Here is a 26,974-nt window from a genome sequence, read left to right as displayed (position 1 = left end):
ATAATAATAATAATAATAATAATAATAATAATAATAATAATAATAATAATAATTTCAGATTTTCTGAACTTGGGTTGAATCATTTTCAATCATTGTTTCACAATGGTGAATTCTACATGTATCTTATCCTCAGATATTAAAAGAAAAAAGAGCTTACAGTGGAAGAAAAATGGCCACATGAACACACCATAAAAATCACACCTAGAAAGAAGTTTCTGGCAAGTAGAAAGCTTTGCCATTACAGAATATAATATATACAATGAATGGGTGATTAATAGTTTGCAGCCATCACAGATGCCGTCTACATACGTATCGCTGTAAGAAAAGTCCACATTTTGTTCAAGTTACCAGACTGGTTTTCAACACATTCATAAAAACCATTTTTCCCCTCTTGAGTGAAAAGGCATCTTTAAAAAAACGACACCTCGCAGGTTTCCTTTTAGGGCAGCTATATTTCCACAGGTCAACTCCTTATGCAGCCAAACCAGCTTCTTGAGGGTAACAAAAAGTGCTCTTATAGGACAACACATAATATGAGACTGAAGCATGAAGCTCATTTCTCTCCAATACAAAATCTTTACTGTTACCACCTGGTGTTGTGTGGATCCATCACATATTCAGTTGGATAGCTATTATTCAGCATTATGCAAAAAGATTGCCCAAAGTATTTTCATGGGAAAGCTGAGTGTGCGTGGGACCTTTGAGCAAATCAAGGTCTGCTTTTGATAACTGTTAGCCACCTCTGTGATCTATAGATATATATGTGGGATATAAATATTTTAGATATACAAATTCCTTATGGATTCCTGCACATGTAATGATTGGGGGGAAAACTGGTAGTGTGAATTGACCATGAACAGGAAATTGGTTGGATTGAGATAGAGACAATCTATGTCCCCAGCTACCTGAGCAACTGCTACAGATTTAAGGGCTCAAAAGGGTGCAACTCTGCTCAAACTGTCATTTCAACCCACAAGGCTTGCTTCCCCTGATCTTCCAGGATGATTTCAAATACAGTTGGATTAAGGCAGTTTACTTTCATATTCATAGAATTGGCTTTTCACCTCAGCTACTTTTATCCTATGGATTTGAACAAGCCAAAGGGCTAATTAAAGAGTTGAGGATATTGAATGACAATCTGATATCACTACGGTTTCAAAACTCGGAGCGTTGCTAAATATCAAAAGCAGTGTTCCCTCTAAGCTGAGTTAGTGTGAGCTAGCTCAGTTTTTTAGCCTCCAGCTCACACATTTTTGTCTTAGCTCAGGAAAGATGGCTCCAGAGCAAACTAATTTTATGCAGCAGCCAAACTACCTGTCCACAACTTTAATGCCAGTAGCTCACAAAGTAGAATTTCTGCTCACAGGAGTCCACAGCTTAGAGGGAACACTGAAAGCACTACATATTTGACTTCAGTGGAGGGAAAGAACTTTAGAAGGGCAATTGCCCTAGCCAGATGTTCTGCCCTTCCATCTGCAGTCATTCAAGGCAGGTACAATAAAAACCCCTACCCTGAAAGGCTATGTTCATGCACTTCATGCGAAGTTGAATCAGTAGAGCATATGTTTTTCAGTTGCCCATTCTACAGAGAGGCTCATCTTAAAATTATTATTCCATTAGTTGATAGGATACCTGGTCACATTAATACAAACAAAGGAAGGCTTCATTGGCTTCTGTCAGATAAGAATGCAGAGATTACAGATTCAGTTGCTGAGTTCTGTGCACTGATTCTTAGATTGCGGGAGTCGAATTTTAAAAGTTTTTAAATTTAGATTTTTATTCTGTATATTATCTGTTTTTCCCTTCTTTCTCATATTATGTTTATATTGTATGCTGGACTTAAGACTGTAATAATAAACTAAACTGCTCAAACATTTCAGATCTATAACTTATTTTACAATCAGAAAACAACCACCACCAAAGAGCATATTTCTGAAATTGAGATTTTCTAAGCAGTGTTATCAATAATAACTGACTGATTAGAATGCAATTTAACCATGTCTGCTTTGAAAATTAAGTTAGGATGCACAAAAATGTCCAATCCAGAGCAGGGGCTATCCTAATTCCTAGGTCAGACCTTCCCCCTACCCATGGCACCTCCATTTTGTTGGGATTAAATTTCAGCTTCTTAGCTCTCTTCTATCCCAGCACTGCCACCAGACACCTGTTCACATTTTCCACAGCTTCCCTGAGATCTGCTGGAAGTACAAGACAGAGTTGCGTTTATCTGCATACTGGTAGCAACTCAACCCAAATCTCCAGATGACCTCTCCCAGCAGCTTCACGTAGATTTCTTTTTTAAAAAAATGGGGAACAAGTTCATACCTTGTGGGTCCCCAAAGGCCAAGAGGCTAAGCAGCAATCCCACAGCACCGCACTCTGAAACCTACTTCTAAGGTGGGATCAAAACCACCACAGAACAGTGCCTGCCAGTCCCAACCCTGAAAGGTGGTCCAGAAGGATACCATGATCCACGGTATCAAAAGTTGCTGAGAGGTCCAGGAGAATTAACTGGGTCACATTCTCCCTGTACTCCTTCTGGCCACAAGTAATCCAAGGCCCTTTCGGTCCCATAACCAGGCCTGAACGAAGACTAGAATGGATCCAAACAATTTGCGTATTGTTCAATCACTTAGCTCAAGAATGCTACATTTGAGATTGGACAGTATTTATTTCAGCTCTTCTGGGTCAAAGTACATTTCTTCAGGAGTGGATGCACCACTGACAGTTTCAAGGCAGGAGCAACCACCCTTCTCTCAAGGAGGCATTAACTGTCTTTGCCAGTTATGGAGCACATACACTCAGGTTTGCTTTACATATTACATATGTATTATATTGTACTTTTTGATGTGTGCAACATTGAAGTGTGGAATAATTATTTCTTACAACTTAAGCTGTTGTTTAAATAAATAGCTATTGCTATTTATTGTTTTACTGTTTTTACTGTTTGTTGATTTTATGTTGTGAGCCGCCCTGAGCCCATTTTTTGGAGAAGGGTGGGATATAAATTTAATAAATAAATAATAAAAAGCTTTCTTCTTTTCCTTATAAATTAAAATGGGGTAACATTCTAGCAAACCTTGATAACATTTGGTAAGGCCAGGCCACATAAATTGCCTGAAGGCCAGATCTGTCCCACTGGTTGGATCACTTCAAGCTTAGCTCAAAGTTGCGGGAGAATCATTTGGTCTTCTATTAGAGAGGAAACAGAAGATCAGGATTTCATTTCAGCTGCCTTGTAACTGCAGGAGATATACAGGGAAAATGTGTTTAAACTAATGCTTCCTATTATAGTATACAATCTATTTCACATATATTTAATGAACAATTATTTTCCAAGGGGTAAGACTAATTCTGATAATGCACATGGTATTTTAGTACCATTAAAACAGTGCCAAGTTCAAAAAGCACAAACAAGAGACATCCTCTGCCTCTTTCTCTCTTCTCCAGTTAAAGGAACATTTTTTTCAAGTTCTCTGGACTTTCCCCTAGATTACTGCCAGTAACCTTTAATTCCTTTGAAAGAGATGTGGTCCATCTATAACATCCCTAAGATTCTCACGGGTCCTGGCTTCCGATATCATCTGGAGTCTATCAACCTTTAGAACTTGCATTCCAACATGTGCATAATGAGTGGTTATTCCTGAAGATAAAAAGATTAAAAGGGGAAATGACTGAAACAGCAAATAATTAAGAATGAAAGGCTACCAGCACAGCTGGCTCCAAGTTTATCAGGGTTCTTGGACAAGACAACTTCCATGGCGAATTTTAAAATGTGAGACCCTGTCTCTTCCTTGGGCTCAGAAGGAGAGGGTGGGCTGGGTGAAGGTAGCAGTACATGGGCAGTGGATTCAGGATGGACAAAAGGAAAAACTTCTTTACACAGTGAGTGATTAAAAGGTAGAATTTGCAGCCAGTGGATGTAGCGACAGTCACAGACATAGACAACTTTAAAAGGGGATTAGACAGATTCATGATGGATAAGTCTATCAGTGGCTGGCTACTAGCCATGGTGACTAAAGGGAACCTCCATGTTCACAGGCAGTAAACCTCTGAATACCAATGCCAGGAGGCAACATCAGAGAAAGGCCTTGGCTTCCATGCCCTGTTGCTAGACCTCCAGAGTAACTGGTTGGCCACTGTGTGAGACAGGATGCTGGGACAAGATGGATCTGTGGTCTGATCTAACCAAGCTCTTATGTTCATATGCCACCAGTTCAGCCTCCTCTCTCCTCTTACTGCCATCTCTCTGTTGCCTGTCCAAAGCTGATTTTATCAACTTGCTCTTCCTAGACCTCCTTAACAACCTGTCTGCTTGCACCCTCTCTTTGGACAGCAAGGAACAGAAGCAAAATCAAGCAGGATGATAAAATTATTGCTGGATGAATGAATGGCAAGGTGCAACTACAGCACGAATATTAAGGTGGTGGCAGTAGCTCATTCATTTCCATATCCTGCCTGGAATTTCCTAAGACAGCGGAGCAAGTTCAGTTAGTTGAGCAATGATCGTGGCTCCATCACATCTAAAATGTCACCATGTTGGCACCAAACCCGACACTTGCCATTGGTCTGAAGTTGTGTCGCCTTCTCAGATCATACTTACAATGCAATTTTGGAGGCTCCAGCTGGGCCAGGGCTTGGGAACTTAAAAATGTCCAGCAGTCTCATTGCTTACAAACATCCCAAACAGATTTTCTCCCCATTTATATAAAAAGGGAACTGAACTAAACGTTTCCTTTTTTGTTATGAAAGTGAAGATAATTATTACATAGAAAAAGGTTGGATGAAGCATTTTAGCTTTGATCATGCTTGCATTCAAATGATTAATGAGGCAAGCTTCACAACTAAAATTAATTGCATTCAATATGCCCAGATTTTCAAAGTTGCTGGGTAATCTTCCCACTTTTTACTTAAACAACTATTAAATTCCTATGTCACCTTAGCAGCTCTTGAAATATCAGACTATCCATTATATCATTTCTGTCATCAGTTTCTTCCCTCAAAAAAGCTTGCTTTAAATAGCAAAAAAAGCAGAGTTTCCAAATGAAATTCTGGAGAGACAAGAGTTCTTGTAATGATTCTAAACTTCTTTGGATTAATGAAAAGAAGCATCAAAAATCTTTTAGCTATTACAGAATCGTTTTGTTATTTCAATTTACTATGCAGCTTTCTCAGATGCTCTAACAAGGGAATCCAAACACTGTATTTGTTGAAAGGAATTTGTGGTAATTGTCACAGAAACTGAGAAGCAATGGTACTTGGTAGATTTCATTCTGGGGTGATTCACTGTGGCATATGAGCCACTGCCATGTGATCTGTTCCCATGATGTACTTCTTTATACAGAAGCCACTGACAAACCCACTTGATAAAGTTCTTTGCCATGCTGTTGCCACAGCGTCTCTTTTTCCACCATACACTTCTAGTATAGGGATACTACTGAGCCTGATCATATGGATATGCTTCCTATACTGCAGCTGCAGCCTGCCATGATTGCTAACCAGCAATCTGGCAAATGTAGCTATGCTTCTAATGAAAGATACTCTAGACAATTTTAAGCAATGAAACATCACCAGTAGTAAGCAGTAAGTAGTAATTAACTAATCTGTAGAGAATTGTTTTCCCAATGATATTAAATTGGATCATGTTAGAAGAGAGACTACCATTTGCACAAACGTAGAATGAATGCTCTTGAATGAAATATTATTGGGCCAACAAAGCCATCAGAACCATTTGGCCATGTCTATGGATTTTCAGAGTTTCATCAAAATTGAATTAGAATCCTTATAACACACCAAAGAGTTTCTGAAGTAGTAATGGGCAAACTTCCCCAGGTTCAATTCACCTAAAATGAGCTAACTGGGCCTTAATTCAGGTTAGTTATCTGTTTCCTTAGCAGAGATCTAGAAACCCTGGGAAACGATGGGATCCTGGTTGTTAGAATTCTGAGGCTTGAGACATGGCACCTACAGTGCTGCTGCAGGGCATTCTGGAGGCCAGAGCAACTTCTCTTGATACTGCCACCAGGCTTCAGTAGTAAAGGAAGGCTGGTCTGGGGACTATAGATGAACCTAATTACAAACCAAATCTAACTTTCAGAAATACCACATCTCTCTGTTTAGTCTCATTTTCCATCTATGTTCTTCAGGTAGCCTTCTCTTAGGAGTGTCCGTATGGGCTTTTTCTGTGTAGGTCTAGTTCTCTGGAATGGCCTACCAGAACGGGTGAAGAGGGTGCTTCACTTGTTGCATTTAGGAAAGTGTGTAAAACAGTCTTATTTCAAAGGGCATTTGATGGAGGGTAAGCTGTTTTGGCAGATGTGGCAGCATTTTTAATTACTGCATTTACAGTCTCGTTGATGGACTTTTTTGTATGTGTTTTGTTGCATTTTAGCCACCTAGAGCGTAGGAAGTTAAAGTGGGGGTAGGCAAATACATATTGTAAACAAACAAATTTGGTCTTGGCTTGTAATTCATCTGGAAGACCTTTGTTTGCACTACTACATTGACAGTGCAATCCAAAGGAGAGTTCTTCCCTTATAATTCCATTAAAGTCAATAGGTTTAGAAGGGTGTATAACTCTGCTGAGTGTTGCACTGTGAAGTGTGAAATGATACACCACTTTTAACATCTGATATTTCTCTTTCACACATTTACTTTTAGACAGTCCCCTAATTCTCTTAAAATCGGCATTACTCACCTGGCAATATTCTTAATCCTCCTTTTCCCTAAAATGAACTGAATAGCAGCAAAGCTGGCTTGGAAATTGTGAGAACTAAGAAGCTGAAGGAGGGAATCCTGGGGGAAACAGGCCTTTCACATCAACACGAAGGCGTGCCAAACCTTTCTAGCAATGGATTAGATAAGAAGTGTGAGTTGACAATTTCCCTGGCAGTAAGCAAATAAAGAACAAGTAATAAGATATGAGTAGCAGACTACAGCAACAAAACGTCATGAGTAGGTGGAAGTTTCGAAATGGTTCAGTTTTTCTTTAACTGAATTCCACTTAAAAGACAGGACACTAGTAAAAAGGCTACCAGTAGCAATAAAAACTACAGGGCTTGTACACGATGGTCCTATTTTGTTCATTCTCCCTGCCCCTGACCCCACAACCATTCTATTGGCATGTATCCTAGTCTACAGAGGCTTCCTCCAAAAGAAGAATCACTTCAGTGGAAGGAAGGCTCCTTAGGCTGGAGGAGAGGTAGGATATATGACATTGTATCAACCATATAGGCTTATTCTTGATGTGGGTAAACATGACTGTTTCCGGATTGCATGATTTTCCTGCTCTTGTACTCGGATTGAAAGAGACAGCTTAACTCACTGAAGTCCTCTTTATACACACAGGACGCAATCCAGCCAATCTTAAGAACTTTTATATTTCATTCGGGGCAAGACATGCAAGACATGAAATCAATGTGGCTTCAAAACGCTCAGCTTTGGATGAACTGCACGTACTTTTTTTTCTTTTTTACCTTTACCTCCGCTTACTTATATTATTTATATCTATATGTAATACAGGTGATTTCTGAGATAACAGGCAAGGAAAAAGACAAAATGCTGAAATTTGCATTTCAGTTTAGGTGCTGCTTAGTAATCCGTTATTTTATTGGGAAAAAAAATCAAAGCTAATGTGTAAGTTAGAATTCTTTTTTAAAAAATTATTCATGCAGGGTTTACAAAGAATTCCAATTCTATAGAACTTCTATAAAAATATTTTCTCCTAGAAATGTGACTAAGCAATCGAAAGAATTCTATCATAACCAACAGTTGCATCCCAGTTGCAAAGTTTGTTCACAGGAGGTGCTCTCATGGTTTTACCATTAAGGTGCTCTTCAGTTTGGTGTAGTGGTTAAGTGTGCAGACTCTAAGTGTGTGGACCCTAATCTGGGAGAACCAGGTTTGATTCCCCATTCCTCCACTTGCCGCTGCTGGATGACCTTGGGTAAACCATAGTTCTCCCAGAGCTGACCCTGAAAGAGCAGTTCTATCAGAGCTCTCTTAGCCCCACCTCCATCACAGGGTGTCTGTTGTGGGGAGGGGAAGGGAAAGGAGTTTGTAAGCTGCTCTGAGATTCCGAGTGAAGGGCGGGGTATAAATCCAATCTCCTCCTCCTCCCTCCCTCCCTTTCTTCCTTTCTTTCCCACCCTCCCTGCCAGGGCAGGCTCAGGGCAGCATACATACAGTATATAAAACAGCTAAAACAAAAACTAAATAAAATCACAAGAATATAATTATAAAACATACATAATATAAATTGCTAGTGTGATTCGTACACAATGGCAGGCATTAGCAGCATCCATAGACATGCTGTCAATTAACATCATAGCCTGGGTTGTATCAGGCTGTTAATAATGATGGTAATATTGGGGCCAGGGCCTCACTACTTGGCAAATAGAAGGGGAAGTCATGGAAGTAGTGACAGACTTCACGTTCCTGGGATCCAAGATCACTGCAGACGGTGACTGCAGCCATGAAATTAAAAGATGCCTGCTCCTTGGGAGGAAAACGATGGCAAACCTAGACAGCATAATAAAAAGCAGAGACATCACCCTGCCAACAAAAGTCTGTATGGTCAAAGCAATAGTATTCCCAGTAGTAATGTATGGCTGTGACAGTTGGTCCATAAGGAAGGCCGAGCATCAAAGAATAGATGCTTTCGAATTATGGTGCTGGAAAAAACTCTTGAGAGTCCCTTGGACTGCAAGGAGATCAAATCAGTCAATCCTAAAAGAAATCAACTCTGACTGTTCCCTGGAAGCCCAGATACTGAAGCTGAAGCTCAAATACTTTGGCCACCAAATGAGAAGGGAGCACTCACTGGAGAAGACCCTGATGCTGGGAAAGACTGAATGTCAAAGAAGAAGGGGACGGCAAAGGACGAGATGGTTAGACAGTGTCATAGATGCAACGAACATGAAATTAAGCAAACTCCAGAAGACAGCGGAAGACAGGAGAGCCTAGTGTGACATGGTTCATGGGGTCGTGAAGAGTCGGATTCGACGGTGTGACTGAACAACAACAAAAAATGCAGACACACTGCACACTGCAAGAATGAGTATGACTAAAAGGGTCTGGTCAGGTGGATACTTGAGAATCAGGTATATCTCCAAAGAGACACACAACAAATCTGGTGTGAGAGATGGTTTTGAAAGAGCCCATGTGCACTTCCCCGCTAACTATACCTCTTAAGAACTGTGGCTGCAGACATAGACATAATTGGTTTTAACAAAATATCGGTGGACAGATATGTGCAAGATTGGAGTGAACATCTTCATATGTTGCCAACAGGTCCTGGACACTGCACCTAAAGTTAGCATAATTGATCTTAACTTTGTTTAATTGCAGCAGTAAAGACAATATATGGTTCTTAGTTTTTTCCAAAAATGCTGAGCAGAGTGACTTCAGAAAATACAACAACAAATTTATTCACAGCAAAAAGCCAGCACTCTAATACAACAAACTAACTCAAACTAAATTCATACAACCACAAGCATAAATGAAATATATAAAATGAATATCAAATAGAGCAAGCATGTAAAACCCATTAAGTCCTGTAACAAATTACATCTATTTTTGTAACAAATTACATGACTTTAGAAAATAAGATTCAGGGACTTCCGGTTTATGGTGACCCACTAGCAGACGCATCCCTGGCAGCTCCCGGGGAGGCGATCTGTGCATCAGCGGCTGGGGGGGCCGATTGTCCGCCACCCCCTCGGAGCCTTTGTGATAGGCTCCTAGTCGTGGGTGGCCTCTTCGCCAGCGCGATGCTGGGGAATTTAGGTGCTCTTCCACCCCGACGGTCTGGCCGTTGTGTGTCCGCACTGGAACTTGAGCTGCCGACTGGGACAAACATTGGAGATCGGGCGTTTTACACGTACCTTTGGCGAGCTCTCCGAACCAACAATGAACAGTGAGTCGAGTTAAATGAAAACACTGGGATTATAAAAGAAAGCTCCCCTGGGAACGGCGAGACGAGCGAGCGGGGGAGGGGCCCCTCCCATACGCATGAACGAAGTAATGATTTTTTAAGGGGGAGCTGAAGTATAAGCGTGGAAATCTGTTTTGAGAAATACACCAGAGCACCAATAAGCGTTTGGGCGAATTACAGAGACTTTAGCAGGTTCTTTTTAAAAGTAAACTATCTGCTAACATGGCGGGGGGGGGATGGAGAAGGAGAGGCAAACGAAACTAAAACCTCCTGGAAGTATGAGCCCATGACCGGAAGATACCACCGAGTTTTCTAAACTGTTAGCAGACTCTTTGCGCCCTCTACTGGACCAGATGATGAACATCAACCAACAGCTGACAACATTAAACCAGAACTTTGCAGCTCAGCAGCTCCAATTGAATGAAACTAAGAAAATGTTGGAGCAAACAGCTGAGAAGGTGAAGGAATGGATACCAAATCGAAAAAGGTTAAAAAAGGGTTCAGTCATGGAAAAGAAGAAAGTTTCTTCTGAATCCCAGCTATTGCAGATACAAATGGAGAAAGCCAACTTCGTTCTTCGATTTCAAGGAGTCCCTGAGGCTAAAGACGAGAATCTAAAACAAATGTTGAGTGAGGCATTGGCTCCAATTGCAGATTTAAAAATGGAATATCTTACAAGCGAAATGGATGTGGTTTATAGCGCCTATTCCGTATACATCAAAAAGAATATCCTGCCTGGAGAGATAGTGGTAAGATTCTCGAAGAGACATGTGAGGGATCAAATTCTGAAAGCAACATCAGGAGTACCCTTGAAAATTGGAGGCAACATCATCAGGATTTTAAAAGATATCCCATTTGAAATAAGGAAGAAGAGGAAGGAATATAAAGACTTGATCATGTTTTTACAAACAAACAAACAGCATTCCTTATAGATGGTTGGTTCCTGAAGGTGTCCTTTTCAAACTTAAGGATAAAAAAGAAAAGATTGACTCTGTTTTCAAAGTGCGGGAGTTTCTGAGACTGCAAATGGGAGAGTCTGGTGAGGATGGCTAAGAAGATGGAGACAGTAAACCTAGCGATATAGCTACTTCCTCTAATTCTACTTCCGTCGAGGACTCTGCTTCTGAGAAGGGGGCAGCAGCCCCCAAACGTGATTACCAACTGAGGATTAGAAAGGATAAAATAAAATGAAGCCTGAAGAACTCTGAATTGTGCCTTATAAGCACAATACTCTTGAGATTTTCTTTAAACAGTGAATTTAATAACTATAAAGATAAATAATATTGCTTAAACGACCATGTTCAATGTAATAGCATTGTAGACTAAAACTGATACAAGCTGTTGTAATGATCTCCTATACTTGGGTTTTTAGTGTTTTTCTTTCCTTTCTCCCTTAGTTGTAGTTTCCCCCTCCCTTTTTTTGTTGTAGTTTATAGAAAATGCAATAAAAATCACCTTTGGGGGGTCAAAAAGAAAAAAAAAAAGAATCAGTATTTAATGAGAAGACAGTGAGATGCATTGGACTGTATGGTATGTATATACAATCCAGATGCAGATTCTTATCTAACCATAAAGCTTTTTATGTAAGTTATTTTGTCTCTGGCAAACCAACTTCACAGGGTTTGGGGGATGTTAAATGCAAAGATTTTGAAAAGCACACCACACACTTAAAAACTACTATTGAAACAATAAAACAGTAGCCATTTTATGAAGTCACTGATAAATGGGCCACACACTACATTATATTGCATGACAGCAAACCCAGTTCTACCAGCAGATATATACTTAGCAAGGAGCTGCAGGCAATCCTGACTCTGTACAAAGTGAATCAACATATTATGTGGACTTCCAAACATTACTCTAAAAATGTGATGTATGGAGCACCTGAATGAATCCAAGTGAGGACTATTTTCTGAAACGTTCTTCCACCCCCACCCCCGGCTTTTGTATGCTTTATGTTTAATGTTCTGTTCTACTGCAACAATTGGATGTGGCTGTTCTCATTTGTCTATTTAATAAGGGTTTTGTATTCAACTCTCTTGACTTGAAAGGATGCATCCAAGTTGCACATTTATGTCAGTTTTTCCTGTGGTTTTTCTTATCCTTCAATAAAAGATCAGTGAAAAATGATGCCCCAACGTAACATGCCTTGACAAGTCCTAACTTCTGGGAGTCATATGACAGCCTCCATTTTGTTATGTGTATATTTTGTTTTAAGTAGGGAGTTTCACCCTTTTCCCTAATAGGTAGATCCCCAAACATCCTTTGCCTGTAGACGTGAAGTCTGTGCAACCCCTCAGCCAACTCATGCAGCATTTGTGATGAAGAATTTCTTGATCTGATTTTGCACACATCCACATTTTTAAATTCACGAGTGGGTGTGGGGAGAGAAAGTCTTGTGCACGCAATTTTTCATATCTTTTAGTTTCTTCCTGAGACATCCCTGCAGTTCTAATTTAGATATAGTAAGCTGGTTGCAACATATATGTTTATCACTAATGAGTTCAATTTTTCTTCCTCTGCCATACTACTTCAAAGCCATTATTCTGCAGTGCTATTATGAAACCAGTACGCGTCACCAATGAAGTTCTTCCATGTACATCAGTAAATGAGTATTAAACCATGCTGGATGAAAAAAGAATCCCACAGAGCCAATGTGGAGATGTCTCATTTTTCTTTACCTTACCCCCTTAATATTTCTGGCTCCCCAAAATGAACACATTCCATTCTTTATGTCAAACTTATCAAAATTAAACTATCTCCAGCTGCCAAAACAGCTACAAGAAAAAAATTCATTGCTGTTATATCATAAAGTGCGGCTAGCTAGCTGTGGGATTTTCTCCTATTGACTGCAATGTTACACTATAATAAAACTCAATATACGCAGCAGAAACAACACATACACACACACCAACAATCCTCCATGGAGTGGTGTGGTACATGCAGCGATTAAATAATAAACATGTATGTTACCCTAACACATTATATAATTAGAACCAATTGTCAGAATCAACTCAAAGTAGCCCGGAATGCAAAGCAGGAAATGAGAATACTGCTGACCTATTAAGAGTTAGCACAAATGACTTTTATAATGCAATTATATTGAAATATAGCCTGCTCTTCTGCTTAAGGTTATTATGAGAAAGCTTTTGCACAATCAAATGAAGTTATTTATTCAGCTTCTCAAGTCATATATTTCCCCATCATTTTTACAACTCTGTTCACAAACACAGAAACTGAAGTTTGGTCACTCAATATGTTTATCAGCAGGCTGGGGTCAATGGTGCTAAGGAGAAAATAATGGTAGTCTGTTGTGTGCCTCTGTGTGTATAAAACATCTACAGGAAAACTGATCTATTGGCTTCTCTTTCAGACATTGTTGATGTGATCCTTTCAACCAATGTTTTCATCTGAAATCTGAAGGGGGGAAACCAGTACAGTATAGTAGGAGATGGGCTATTTAACCCCTTTCTCAATGAAATTGATTGGTCCAAGCTGCTTTTTGCACTTGGTGATGCTCCCCCCCTCCCCCGGTACCTATTCTGTAAAGAAAGAAAACGTTAGTTAATTGTATTGTGGAATTCGACATCATGTCTATTTTTTACCTAGGAGACAGTGAACATTTGACAGCAAAAAAGGATTACATTTTCCCCCATATAATGTTGCTTTTTGTAACATTTGTATCAAAAATTTGTATGGTATAAAAGGAGCATATAGGACCTACCTCTGCCTATAGACATCCTTAGGGCATAAGCACAGTGCCAACACCATCTCCATGACTGAGAATGTTCAGCATTCTCAATTATGGAAACAGAGCTTATGCCCACAGTGTAGCGATTGCATGTAGGCTGGCCTCAGGCCAATATGCCTGTTTTCACTTCTCCTTTACATGTTTTGCGGTCAGCTATATGTGCTGTCTGACAAAGGCTACTATAGCAATGCACAGAATGAATTCTATAGGCATATCTACAATGGCATTCTATACAAGGTAAGTGGAGCTAGTTCATGGACAATAGGTCCATCAACAGCTATTAATCACAACTACGAGGAGGTAATGCACCTCTGAATAGCAGTTGTTGTGGGGCAACAATAATTGTTACCAGGTGATTAGGGGGGAAAGGAAAATAGTTTTTTTTAAATTGTTGATAAGAGTGGCTCCATATGCTGGCACATTAAAATGATGTTTATTTGTATGCAGGCAGACAGGAGAACATTTTCTTTGTTGCATCTTAATCAAAGCTGACTCTGGGAGAAGCTGTTTAACTAAAATGCAAGAAAGTACAAAGCTGCAGATATTTTGGGGTGGGGATGAGTCTTTTCACATACACCAGAGAATCCAAAAAGTCTCCACCCAAACATAACTCGTAAATGACCTCACCAGTTTCCTAAGCACATTCAACAAGCCTTCCTGCCTGCTCACAGTATAGCCAACGTATGATGTCAACAGTCCACCTGCAAATATCCTGCAACTCCAGGGTCAGGAACACAGAGAGATAATATAAAAGCAATGCCAGTGTTAATTAAATGCACCACTTGTTTTACTGCTAATTTCCTCTGATACATATTTTTCCCTAGAAAGACTGTCCCACTGTTCCCTACATTTTCTGTTTAAAAAATTCAGGCACTGTTCACACAATGCAAAGACCATATAATAATTACGCAGCATTGTAAGAGAAGTTCAGAAGAGACATTACTTTGAATTTTCAGATTAGAAGAATATAAAATAAAACCAAGCATCTTTTGTGACTGCTGGCTAACACAGATCAAACACAGCATCTCATCAGCCAGCCTGGCAATTTATTGGCATAAGAATGAATAATGTTGTTTTAATAAAGCAATGGCAATACACAACTTAGAAGCATTTCTTTTTAAAAAAGAGAGAAGTCTGCAGCTGAGTTTTAGAAGCTGCAATGTCTGAGCCAATAATGATAGGAACGCCGTGCGTTTGAAGACGTTTTTCTGAACAGCTTGTGATTCAGGAAAGCCATATATCCAGGTCGCCTCTATTAGACCTTTTCCAGATCCCAGCAGTGGGAGAACCAAGTCGACAGTGCGAGGGGGGAAAACAGAGCATTGCTTCTTCCTCTCTCCCTTGAAAAAACCAGCTTCTGTATTGGAGGAACATAGAGCTAGAAACATATTCTCTTCCTCAAGCCCAAGAATTGGCTTCCTTCCTTCCATTCATCCTGAAATTGGCTTGGAGTGGAGGGCCTTGGCTTTGCTTCCATCTCAGTTCCGACTCTAGCGAGTCTGGGGCAACTTTAGGACCACCAAAGCAGGCATAGTCATGCCAATGGGATAAAGCCCTGGACTTCCTTATCCTCCCGTTCCTCATAAAGCTTACTGCTAAGGGTGGAGCAAAGATCTGCTTCTCCATCAGCAGGTCTATTTTTGGGCAGGAACGCACAGGAACGGAGTTCTGGCTGGCTTCCAAGTTGGCCACACCCAGCAGGAACTCATTAGCATAATAGGCCACACCCAACAGTACAGAAACTCATTAGGATTGGCTACATTAGGGGTGTGTGGCCTAACATGCAAAGGAGTTCCTGCTACAAAGAAGCCCTGGGTTTTGACAACAAACAAGTTAAACAGAATAAGAAGCAAAAGGTGGGTGTGGCTGGATGAGCACACGTCTGGTAACATGGGGGAGTGGCCTAATATGCCAATGAGCTGTGCTGTCAGGGGTGTGGCCTAATATGCTATTAAGTTTCTTCTTGGGTGTGGCCTATTATGCTAATGAGTTCCTGCTGGGCTTTTTCCACAAAAAAAGCCCTGTCCATCAGGATAGAGAAGCTATAGACAAGAGGGGGCTAAAAGAAGGCACTTTAGCAGAGAGTGGGGATGATGAGTGAGGTGGAAAAGGGAAGAGTGAACAGGATGGCTGGGAAGGAAAAATTCAAAGTTTCCTTATGTGAGATCAAACCACTGGTCCATCTGGCTCAGTCCTGTATAGTTGGACCAGCAGCAGCTCTCCAGAGAAGCCTTTCCCGGCACCTCCAACTTGAAATCCTTCAACTGACAATGCCAGAGATTCAACTCAGGACCTTCTAAATGCTGCTGCTATTGAGCCATTAATACCACCTTAACCCGCTAATAAGAACTTACAGACCTTTCACTATTATATAGTTTATAAAAGATGTAATAAATTATTGGAGCAATAAATCAAAAGATCAAAATAATTTTGGAACATGTTTAAATGTCACATCTTGTGAAGCAAATTAAAAATTCAGTTATGATATGTTAAAATAACCAATGACACCGCAGGACAATTCCTGACATAGGCCAACTCTGGAAGTCAGTCGACAGATAAATAGCCACCATGTTTACGTATGGCCAAGAGTCGTCTTATTCATGGATGAACGGTGAATAAATTACCTACAAAGGACAGCGGAACAGTCTTGCAAATGTGGGTAAATATACCATATTTTCAATAAAGGTATAGCAAGCACTATGGATATCTAGTTTGAATTACTCACATTGCATCATCTTTTGGCATTAGTATTTTGGCTAAATTATTTGCACATAATTTCACTCTTTATATCTTTTAACACACAACATAAATGTCAGGAAGCCAAAAGAGCACTTTGCAGGTTTGGAAGAGGACCAGACCTAGGGCAGCTAATATCTTGGTCATCTCAACAATGTTTCAATTTAGCATTTAGCCTTACTCATAAAATTCCAGAAGACATGAACTAGTTTCCCAAGAGCGCACAAAAGGGTTGAAGTCACATTATGGATTACCACTCTCATAGGAAGTGCTAACAGTTCACTGCACTTGCAGTGAAAGGAATGTTTCCTGGCCAGATACATAGAAAGAATACCCCCAAGGCCTGAGAGACCCGATGACGGCACTTCCTGAATGCCAAACACACATCTACTCAGGAATCCCTTCCTTCCTTGCTGCCTTTCAGTGGTAATGCAGAACAATAAGTCAGAGACTTGCAATCAGCTTGCAATGTGCTGCCACATGTGAAGAAGCCAGACAATGCTCTGGGAAGATTAGATAACCCCAGAAGAGGACTCTGTTTTAATACAGATTGGATCTTGGTCCACATCTGTAGTATGGCTACATATGTCATCTTAACAATTATTAATAAGCCATGCCATACTCCCCCCCCCCTCAGGTTGATGGGGCAAGATCAACCAGCAACTAAAAAAAGGGAAGATGTTTTACATTAGCAACCATGAAAAGTTGTCCTTAGCTAAGAACAATGGCTAGACTCCATCACACACAGAGCTTTTGCTAGCCCAGTGTAACTTTTACTTTCTTTTTGCCTCCTTAGGATGTATTCTCACAACGTGTTATAAACTGGTTTGCAAACTTCAACAGTTTCAAATGTAGTTTGTGAGGATTTTTTCATCTGAGTTGATGTGCCCCCACTAACTGTTACTGAGCCCCTCCCTGGTTGCATTGTTATGTGTGTTCATATATTTTATTGAATTTAATATTTTATACACAACTTCATTCCAAATGATGTTTAAATTTTTCTTATTCTTTTAATGTTTGCCACATTGAGGATCCTATTTGGGCAGAAATGTGGCACGAAAATATTTTGAATAAATACATAAATAAATGTGAAATGCAGTGCTGCTGTTAGAGAAACAAATTTCATGAAATTAGCTCTGGTTCTTTGGATTTTGGCCAATATGATTTGCTGATCTCTCACTGATACTATCCTTGCCATGTAGGTAGTGTCTCAGGGCCAAATTAAATAGGTAGATCCTTGTGTTTAAACTGAAATCTGATGCAGTCACATAATCAGCTGCCAGGGCCGGCTCACTCACTAGGCGAACTAGGTGATCGCCTAGAGCGGGCTGGCCCTTAGGGGCACCAAACTGCACCCGGCCCCGTACTCTGGGAGTTTCTTGATTATTTGTGTTTTTCATTCTTCCTAAAATGCATTTATTTTTGAAAAATGGTGGGCACACGGGGGGGGGGGGCGCCAGAAGGGATCCTCGCCTAGGGTGCAAAATAAGCTGGGGCCGACCCTGTCTGCGGCAGTCCAGTTGAAAGAACAGAGACGCCCGGGTAAGTACTACATACCTCTTACCCACAGTCCCTTTTTCTAGGCACAATGACAGTGGAAACGAGCCTGGCCAAACATTGTTTGGGAAGAGGATCTGCAGGAAAAGGGTGGGGAAGGATCCATTTTGTTTGCTCTTGTTTGTTTGATCCATTTTGTTACCTAAAATTCAGATTCCGCCCCTTCCTATGTGGCTGGAAAAGGTCAGGATTTGCCATTAATTAATCTAGTTTGGCCCTGACTCTTTATAGTTCCCCCCCAGTAGAATTCCCTGACATTACATGATCATCTCACAAGCCCAAATCAGCTGCATTCAAAACCCTTTACTTGACATGTGTGCATGCATGCATATATATATATAGCATTTAAGATGTCACAAACACATGATTGCTTTTCCCCCTCATTGCCCAAAGACAATCAGCTGCATTCAAAACCCTTTACTTGATATGTGTGCATACATGCATATATATATATTGCATTTAAGATGTTACAAATACATGATTGCTTTTTCCCCTCATTGCCCAAAGAAGACAGACATCAGAATAACTTTTAAAATAATGAAAATGAATTAGTAAGTAAAATAAACCTACCAAAGCTCAGCTGGCAAAGATATTTTGCTGACCTTGGTAAAAATTCAAAAAAGGTTCTCGCAAGAGTTTCTTGATATAAAAACAAAAAGAGAAGCTAAATGACAGTATAAAAATTGAGGACACACTACTCACCGTCCCAACAAGAGGATAAATAAAACCAGCCCCAATGCTGGCCCTCACATCGCTAATAGGCAGAATGAAACCTGTTGGAACGCCTTTCCTTTCAGGCATGTGAGAGAGAGAAAGGTGAGTTTTTGCCATACAGATTGGCAGATTTCCAAATCCCTGAAAGGGAAAAAACAGAAGTCCAGATTATAGTCAAGACTGTGTGTATTCTGCATTTTAAAAGAAATCCTGACTCAAAGAAAGAGCTTTATAGAAATTCTGTGACCAGTATCAATTAGGTCAGTTTGCAGTATCTCTCTCAGTTTGATACAGGTGGGTAGCCATATTGGTCTGAAGCAGCAGAACAAAGTTGGAGCCCAGTGACACCTTTAAGACCAACAAAGTTTTATTCAAGGTATGAGCTTTCGTGTGCAATCACACTTCTTCAGATACAGTCTGTGAGGACGTGTACTTGTACACAAAAGCTTATAGCTTGAATAAAACTTTGTTGGTCTTAAAGGTGTCACTGTACTCAGACTTTGTTCTCTTAGTTTGAGAAACTGATTCTGCTTCTCTCAGTGCCATCCTAAAAGAGGTCTACTCAGAACCCTGCTCGATGGAGCTTACTCCCAGGAAAGTGTTCTTAGGATGGCACTATATGAGTCTTGAGATGAGACAAGATGTATGGTGTATTGAAGCTCTAGCCTCTGGCCACAAGTGCAATTTCATGCACGGGGAAGAGGAGATACATACCCGTACCAGCTTCTGAACAGTTAGCGGAACAATGTAGCCTTCAACCAGGAGTTTGAGATTCCCACTCTCCACTATGCTTGGAACCTATATCTCAAGGGACATTTGTTTGATTCACATGTAATGCCAGATTATGGTTACTGCTATATAACTGAGCCTCAGTCATATGCATTTCCCTGCCCTTTCTGTATCCTTTTTTTTTGGATCTGATTGGTTATAGCTTATTTAGCAGAAATAATAATTTACAAGTTTATTCAAACAGGCAAACTATTATTCACGCTTGCCCTCCAAGTCCCAATTGATAGTTCAGAAGGAGAAAAAGGAGACGATGAGTCCTGAGGCTCACAGTGCAATCCGATGTCGTGTTAAACCAGTGCGGCATTACAAGTGAAACTCCCCAAGCAGAGCATAGGACGCCCCCCTGCATATCCCTGGGTGAATTCGCATATTCATGCACTCTCAGTTTGTACATATGAATGTGTGTGTGTACGTGCTGCATCCGTGCATCACTTCCAATGTATATGTAGAACCTACAGGAGAATCGAATGAGTGAATGGATCCTTTGTTCCTGGACGTAGGAAGCCCACAGTGCAGATGGCACCGTTCTCAGCCATCATTCAAACAAATAATACATAAACTAAGGGGAGTCACACCTATGAAGAATCCAACTGCACACATCAATGCTGCTCTTACCTGCTGGCTGTAACGATCTATTTGAGACTGTGCTGCTGGAGACAGCTCTATATCTTGAGCTCCGTAGACATTCTGTGCTATGATCCTTATCTTTTCGACAATGGGAAGCTGTGGAAACAAAGGGAACAATATAAATGTTAACACTTGTTAGCTACAAGGTTTGTTTGAAAGATTTCTGGAGCAGATTTTGCACTGAGGTATGTAGGTTTTCCTAGAGAAACAATACAAAGTGTTAATCATTATTAAGGGTGTTTGCAGTGGTAGGAAGTGGTTTCTGATATTGTTTTTTTCATTGGGAAGAAGAAAACAAAAGGTTGATATAGATTTATTTATTGGTGAGAGACCAAAGATTCAGAACACGTTGTATGGACAATGAGCACACCACATCACATGCTAGGATGTTTGTTCTTTAACCATTTGACTTCTTGGTCATAAGTAATATTACAAGTGTGACCGTCTGCCATGCACTGTCATACGTGGGAAAACTTTATATTTCTCTCATGGCTGGATGGTCATTTGTATTAATAATCTCTGGCTAGTGGCACAGAGTGGAAAAGCAGTCTGTCAAGCTACAGAACATCATGAACAGACTCTACTTTCAAGAAAAAATACATCTTCCCATTTTTTTCTGTGTTTTTCCGATTTCACCATACTAAGTGTCATTCCTGTACTGTGAAATACTTAAACTGCATTCTCATGAGGGTTTTTTTTTAAAAAAAATTATTGATATTCTCAAGGTTTATTTTTTATAGAGTAACTGCATTCTTATCTCTCTGGTTATGTTTGTCTATTGTATGACGAGCTGCTTTGTGTTGATGCAATCATACTGTTTAATGTTGACTTTACTGCGTAAAATGGATATTTCAAAGGATTTCCCCCCTCCTTTTCTCCTATTGTGTAGTGGTGGCATACACATGCACTCAATGGAGGTATCTCTTGAGGAAAGAACAGTGGTAGAGAATGTGTGTAGAATATTTAATTTCTGTAGAGCAAGGGTTTGTTTTAAGCTCCCTTCTATTCATCTACACCTGTAAATAAATAACATGCTGTCGTATTACTTTTTTCTTAAATAGGTGTTTAGCACCTTGAATGTTGGGAAGGACAGAAATGCAAATAACAGAATGACCCACCCTTGGAGAAGGAGAGAAGGATACAGAAGAAATCTCGTTTAGTTTTTTAAAGCCAGGGTCAACTCAAGTAAGCTTCCCTGTATAGCAGCAGTTACCTCAGCTACATTTCATTTCATGATTAAGGAGAAGCTGTTGAGAATGCCTGATCATCAGAGCAGAGGGAGTTTTATAGTGGAATGCCTTAGAAATCAATAGTGCATCGATCGAACTGTGACTGGCTTATGCTGCACTAGCTTTGATTGCTGCAGCTGTGTCTGTAAAGCACTTACAAGATCACTTAGATGAAAAGAGCCATAGAAATGGAATGCTTCAATGCTTCCTTGTAAAATGACAGGGTTTAACCTAATCATTATCCAATTCAGGAGGAATTCTGACTACAAAACTGTTTTTTTTTAACAAACAGAGGGGAGGAAATCTACTAAAGTCATACATGCAATTAAAGCTGAAATATATGTACCCAAATAAAGAATCAAGTTGCTTGGTGGAATATTCACATACAGCTCACAGATGCAGCAGATGAGTGTTCCCCCTCTGGGCTCCTTATTCATTCACATCCTATCATCTTTCCATTCATCCTAATCCTAATCCTGTCCAACACCTGCATGAAACCAGTGGGAGAGGGCATCCTTCTGGACTGCCTATCTGGGCTCAAATTGGGAGGGACCATTTTTCAGTGGTTCCAGTCCTACTGGAAAGTAGATTTCAGATGGTGGTGCTGGGGGACTGCTTGCTCAGCCCCTTGACCTTTGGCCTATGGTGTCCTACGAAGTTCCATCTTGACCCCTATGCTCTTTAACATCTACATGAAACCACTGGGTGAGGTCTCCTAGAGATTTGGGCTGGGTTGCCAACAATATGCGAATGATGCTCAGCTCTATGTCATGCTACCAGCTGATCCCAGGGAGGCTGTAGAACATCTGAATCAGTGGCCTGGAGGCAGTTTTGGGGAGGATACAGACTAATAAACTGAAGCTTAATCCCAACAAGACAGAAGTGCTACTGGTGGATGGAAGGTTTGACTTGGGATTCAAGGAGTCATTTGTTCTAGATGGGGTTGCACTCCCCTTGAAGGAACAGGTCCATAGTCCGGGAGTGCTCTTGGACCCAGGTCTACTGCTGGATAAGCAGGTGGCAACTATGGCCAGGGCTGCCTTTTACCGGCTTTAACTGGTTAGCCAGCTGTGGGGTTTCCTAGGCAGAAAAGATCTGGCTGGCCACTGTAGTGCATGCCCTGGTTACATCTAGATCAGATTACTGCAATACTTTCCTATGTGGTGGGGCTGCCCTTAATAAGTGTTCGGAAGCTTCAACTGGTAAAGAATGCTGCAGTCAGCATGTTGAATGGAGTGGGTCGTGGCAACCATATCATTCCAGTCCTGGCTCATCTACACTGGCTCCTGATTTGTTTCTGGGACCTTCAAAGCCTGATATGGTTTCGGACTAACATATCTAAAGGACTGCCTACTCCCTTACGAACCCAGCCGACCACAATGGTCATCTTTGGAGGTCCTGCTTTGTGTGTCCCCACCTTTTGCTATTAGGTGGGTAGCAACCCAGGAGAGGGCCTTCTCAATCATGCCACCAAAGCTCTGGAACTCTCTTCCCTGGGAGATTCGTCTGTCCCCTACTGTTGCCATCTTCTGTCAGCGGGTGAAGACTTATTTTGTTTCCCTCAGTGATCCCTCCTTCCTGACCCATGTTTTAATTACTGTTTTTATGTCTTTGTTTGTATTTCAACTTTTGTTTTAATGATGTGTATTGGGGAGGATTGTGTCATTATCCACCTTGGTGGCCCTTGTGAGGGCAGAAAGATAGGATATAAACTTTTGTAAATAAATACTAAATAAATGTCTTCTTACCCAACAACATTTAACAATAATATCTATTACTATTATTATTCTTGCTAAGACCCGCAGAATGTAAAATTTGTTCAAAACATGTCTAACTTGAACAGCAATCTCCACTCAACAACAAACTGCAAGGCAAATAGCTTATGAAACCTAAGGGAATTTCAAAAGCAGCTTATAATAGCTGCGTGGGCCTTGGTTTAGGCTGTTCAATGAAAAAAGGTCAAAGCATTCTGCTGGGATAACACAAGTCCTTTGTACAATTCTAAGCCACTCCTTTGGCTCACCACCATTATTACTGGAAAACACCATAGTTAAATGACAATGTACAGAGTGCCCCTTATTACATAAAACCAATCTTGACAGTCGAAGCAGCCACAATGTGAAATAAAAATTTGCTCCTGCTACACTGCAGCCTCTTCTAACAATTTACCTAGAAATGTAACTTTCAGACGTCCTCTTTTATTCTTCCCTCTTCTCACCATCATCTTTATAGAAGTACAGAACCATTTTCCTAAACAGTATCACAGAAGTATCTTTTCCTATGTTATATGTTTTTAAGCATCAAATAATTGCTGGTGTTTATGGCTGAACGTCTTTTCTGTTGTGTATTCATGGGCTCAATTGTGCTTCTGTTATTTGGCAAATTTAGCCTTTTCCCCTTAGCCTGCAAGAGTCACTTTCCTGTGGCCTACGGCTAGCTCTCTTATTATTTTCCTGACATTTCATTTCAAAAGAAAATATGCCCAATATCCAAAAATAATCAATCTATAGAACTTCTATTCTCTGTGTAGCTCCTTAAGGGAACTGCAGGTCACATAATATGGATAATATATAGTTAGCATATCCTCAGGATAATATATAGTTAGCATATGCTCAGTGACAGACTACCTCCATCTGACTATAATGGGATTCCAGTAATGTATTTATTTCTTTAGCACCATCTACTGTGCAGTGATAGACTTTCCCCACCCAATGTTCCAGGGTCAGAGGAATAAGACGGTAGGTGTCACTTTTTAAATGTAAAAATCAGCCTTCTTTTTACTAGTATGGTCTACGGTCGAGGCAGTGACAATTCCACCATACTGGCCTCCCCTACCTGGCACTGCTCTGCCTAGCTTAGCTATGCCCAGCAGCACTATAGTCCATCTTAGCTGCTTACTCACCCACCCAATTCTCCTGCTCTGTTTAGATCTGCAGCTGCATCGTAATTGGAGTCACATCCTATTCAGTAAACTGTTTTAGCTGGCGCTTCTTAAGGTTTTATGTGTATAAGTTGTTTTTAACTATTTTATTATTGTATTCTGTTTAAATGTTGTAATGTTGTATGGCTTTGGGAATGTTGTGATGCACGCTGAGCCTGCTTGTGGGGGAGGGCGGGATAAAAGTAGAAATAAATAAATAAATAGTAATAGTGACAACATCACACAGCAAGACGCACTTGGTTGTGTGATGACCTCAGTATTATTAGTCTGAAAGCACATTTTTATTTCAACAAAATGGTGCTGAAGCGGCAGATTGAGGTGGAATGTGGCTGCCACCTCAGCAAAAGGTACTTGGGGCACTTCTTGAGAAGGTGTTGCAGGACACTGCGAAGAGTATCAAAGGAAGAGCAACTGCTTGAAAATGTGCTGAAGTGCTGCCATCACTAAACTTGGACCCCATTACACAGGCGAGAAAATGTCTGTCAAACGTTCTTCTCCATTTCAGCCCAGCCCCAATAACTTCTAAGAATCTGCTTCCAGAGCCTTATCTTGTGCCTGCCTGAAGATCTTAAGACTGTGTTTATAATAATCTTCTTTGCTTTAAAGATGCAGTTTATGCAATTATGTGAGTTCTGTAACTTTATCCTTTTTTCTAATGGGATGCTTTATTATTACCCATATTTAGAAACTACGTGCTTTATGTATGTGCAATTGGAGACTGAAAATGTAGAGGTTCCCTTTGGAATGCATACATATATTAATTACTCAAACTCTAAGACTGATTGTGGGAACAATGTTAGGACCCCAAAATCTAAACTGTAACCTTGGTTATACAGCTGGCCACATAGCATAATTATTCCCTTAGATCGCCTCCGTTTTATGCATTTTAAAAATATTTCCCCATTTGTGTGTGAGTGTGTGTGTCTGTGCCTGGAAGTCACAGTGACTCCTACTGGGGCATGGAGGCAATTCAGAGAAGTGGCTTGATCACCTGCCTCTGGCTTCCCAGCCTTGGTATTCTCTCGAGGTCTCTTTAATTGGTACTTCAAATGTAATAGGTGTTGTTGCTTTGTTTAATTTTGCAGATCTAATTTGTAAACAAAATGTGTCAGCAGCACAGACTTCCATAACTAATTAGCAGCAGAATAATACCAACACAGGAAAAGAAGCTTACCAGTTGAGATAATATACCAAAAGAAACAGAGGTTTCTAAGGTCTGTAATTTATGAGGAAACGATAATTTAATCCTTGCCGCTACTTATCTTTTGAATGAGCTGCATCCTAAACTAGTGTGGTTAAATTGTACAGGATGATGTTACATCTTCATTTGGAGCTTTTCATAGATACCTTCACAGTAAAATCTAATGAATGCTTAAGGCAATGCTTCATGAATAGTTTGTGTGTCATTCCAGGAGGTTGTGGAGAGGACTTTGGCTGGCAAGGTTTGCCGTAAGAAAATTAAGCTTCTCTTCGGACTCTTATTACAATGCTACTGTGTCAGCTGTCATTGCAAAATGAGGAAGAAAAATGCAAAACATCCTCATTAATGCAACTTTTGAGTATACTGTGGATACCTCCAAGTCCTACAATTTGTAATGAAAGAAATCCCATAGTCAATGCTTAGCACACTCCTACCAGGAGAACCTTGCTGCTTCACTGTCTGCTTAGGGAAATAAACGCTGAGCAGCAAAACACATTGCAACAACATGTCAGAGTGATGAGATTTAAACCACATTTTGTTCTGAGTTTGTGTACCACAAACTAGTTAAAGAGCCTCAACCACAGAGGGGCAACTGGCAGCTGTGGGCCAAGCTCTGAAACACCTTTGTGCAGCCCCCAGTGGCTGTGCCATTAAACTTGTTGCTCACATATTTCAGATATCTTTCATTGCAGTGCTATCTCGTGAACACTCTGGAAAGACAAAAGATGTTTCAGGAAGCAAATTACTTGCACAGCCCCATCACATCAAAGGCTTTATACTACTTAAGTATATTCTACCTTGTACCTGTGTCACCAAGTAACAAAGTTTGGATTAACATGCAATCTAAGGCCCCAGGGATGGCATAACTAGTCCCTGACCCTTTTGAGTTAGAGTACATGTTAAAATAGGAGCTGCGGTGGCTCAAGTGGTTAAGACGCTGAACTGCAGGCTGTGGAAGGTCAGTTCAGCAGTTCGAGACCCGGGTGCCGCATGATGGAGTGAGCTCCCATCTCTAGTTCCAGCTCCTGCCAACCTAGCAGTTCGAAAGCAAGAAATTGCAAGTAGATAAATAGGTACCACTTCGGTGGGAAGGTAACAACGTTCCGTGCGCCTTGGTGTTTAGTCATGCCGGCCACATGACCACGGAAACGTCTTCAGACAGTGCTGGCTCTTCGGCTTTGAAACGGAGATGAGCACCGCAATCCTAGAGTCGGATTCAACTGGCTTTCGAGCAAGGGAACCTTTACCTTTACATGTTAAAATGCACTTCTGGTCCTTATGCTAGTATCTAGACAAGAGTGTGGCACCCAACAGTACTGCAATTGGGCAATTGGCTATCCCTGATCTAAACCATTATAATCAATTGTCACAGACTGGAGCAAGTGAGAGAACAACACAGCACTACTTAGGGGCTCTTATCACAAAATCTTGCTTTGCCATGGAAAGCAATTTCTAATAATGGCAAGCAAACACGCCTTCCTGCAGTCCCCTCCGT

General features: G+C 40.6%; 1 protein-coding gene across 1 annotated transcript in view; it reads right to left on the bottom strand.

The window, feature by feature from the left end:
- MTHFD1L (methylenetetrahydrofolate dehydrogenase (NADP+ dependent) 1-like) overlaps positions 1-26,974 on the bottom strand; it is a gene marked incomplete at its 5' end in the record, with an annotated part of 215,451 nt that overhangs the window by 35,726 nt on the left and 152,751 nt on the right. The window contains 2 exons of the mRNA XM_015426158.1: positions 18,681-18,833; positions 20,097-20,204. Of these exons, the coding sequence (XP_015281644.1) occupies positions 18,681-18,833; positions 20,097-20,204 (261 nt within the window). The remainder of the gene's footprint in view (positions 1-18,680; positions 18,834-20,096; positions 20,205-26,974) is intronic.

Source organism: Gekko japonicus, unplaced genomic scaffold (genome assembly GCF_001447785.1).
Source record: "Gekko japonicus isolate JY-2015 unplaced genomic scaffold, Gekko_japonicus_V1.1 scaffold223, whole genome shotgun sequence".
In the NCBI taxonomy this organism is placed as follows: Eukaryota; Metazoa; Chordata; class Lepidosauria; order Squamata; family Gekkonidae; genus Gekko; species Gekko japonicus.
Note: the sequence above shows the minus strand (reverse complement) of the source record. Positions and strands in the feature narration are given on the sequence as shown.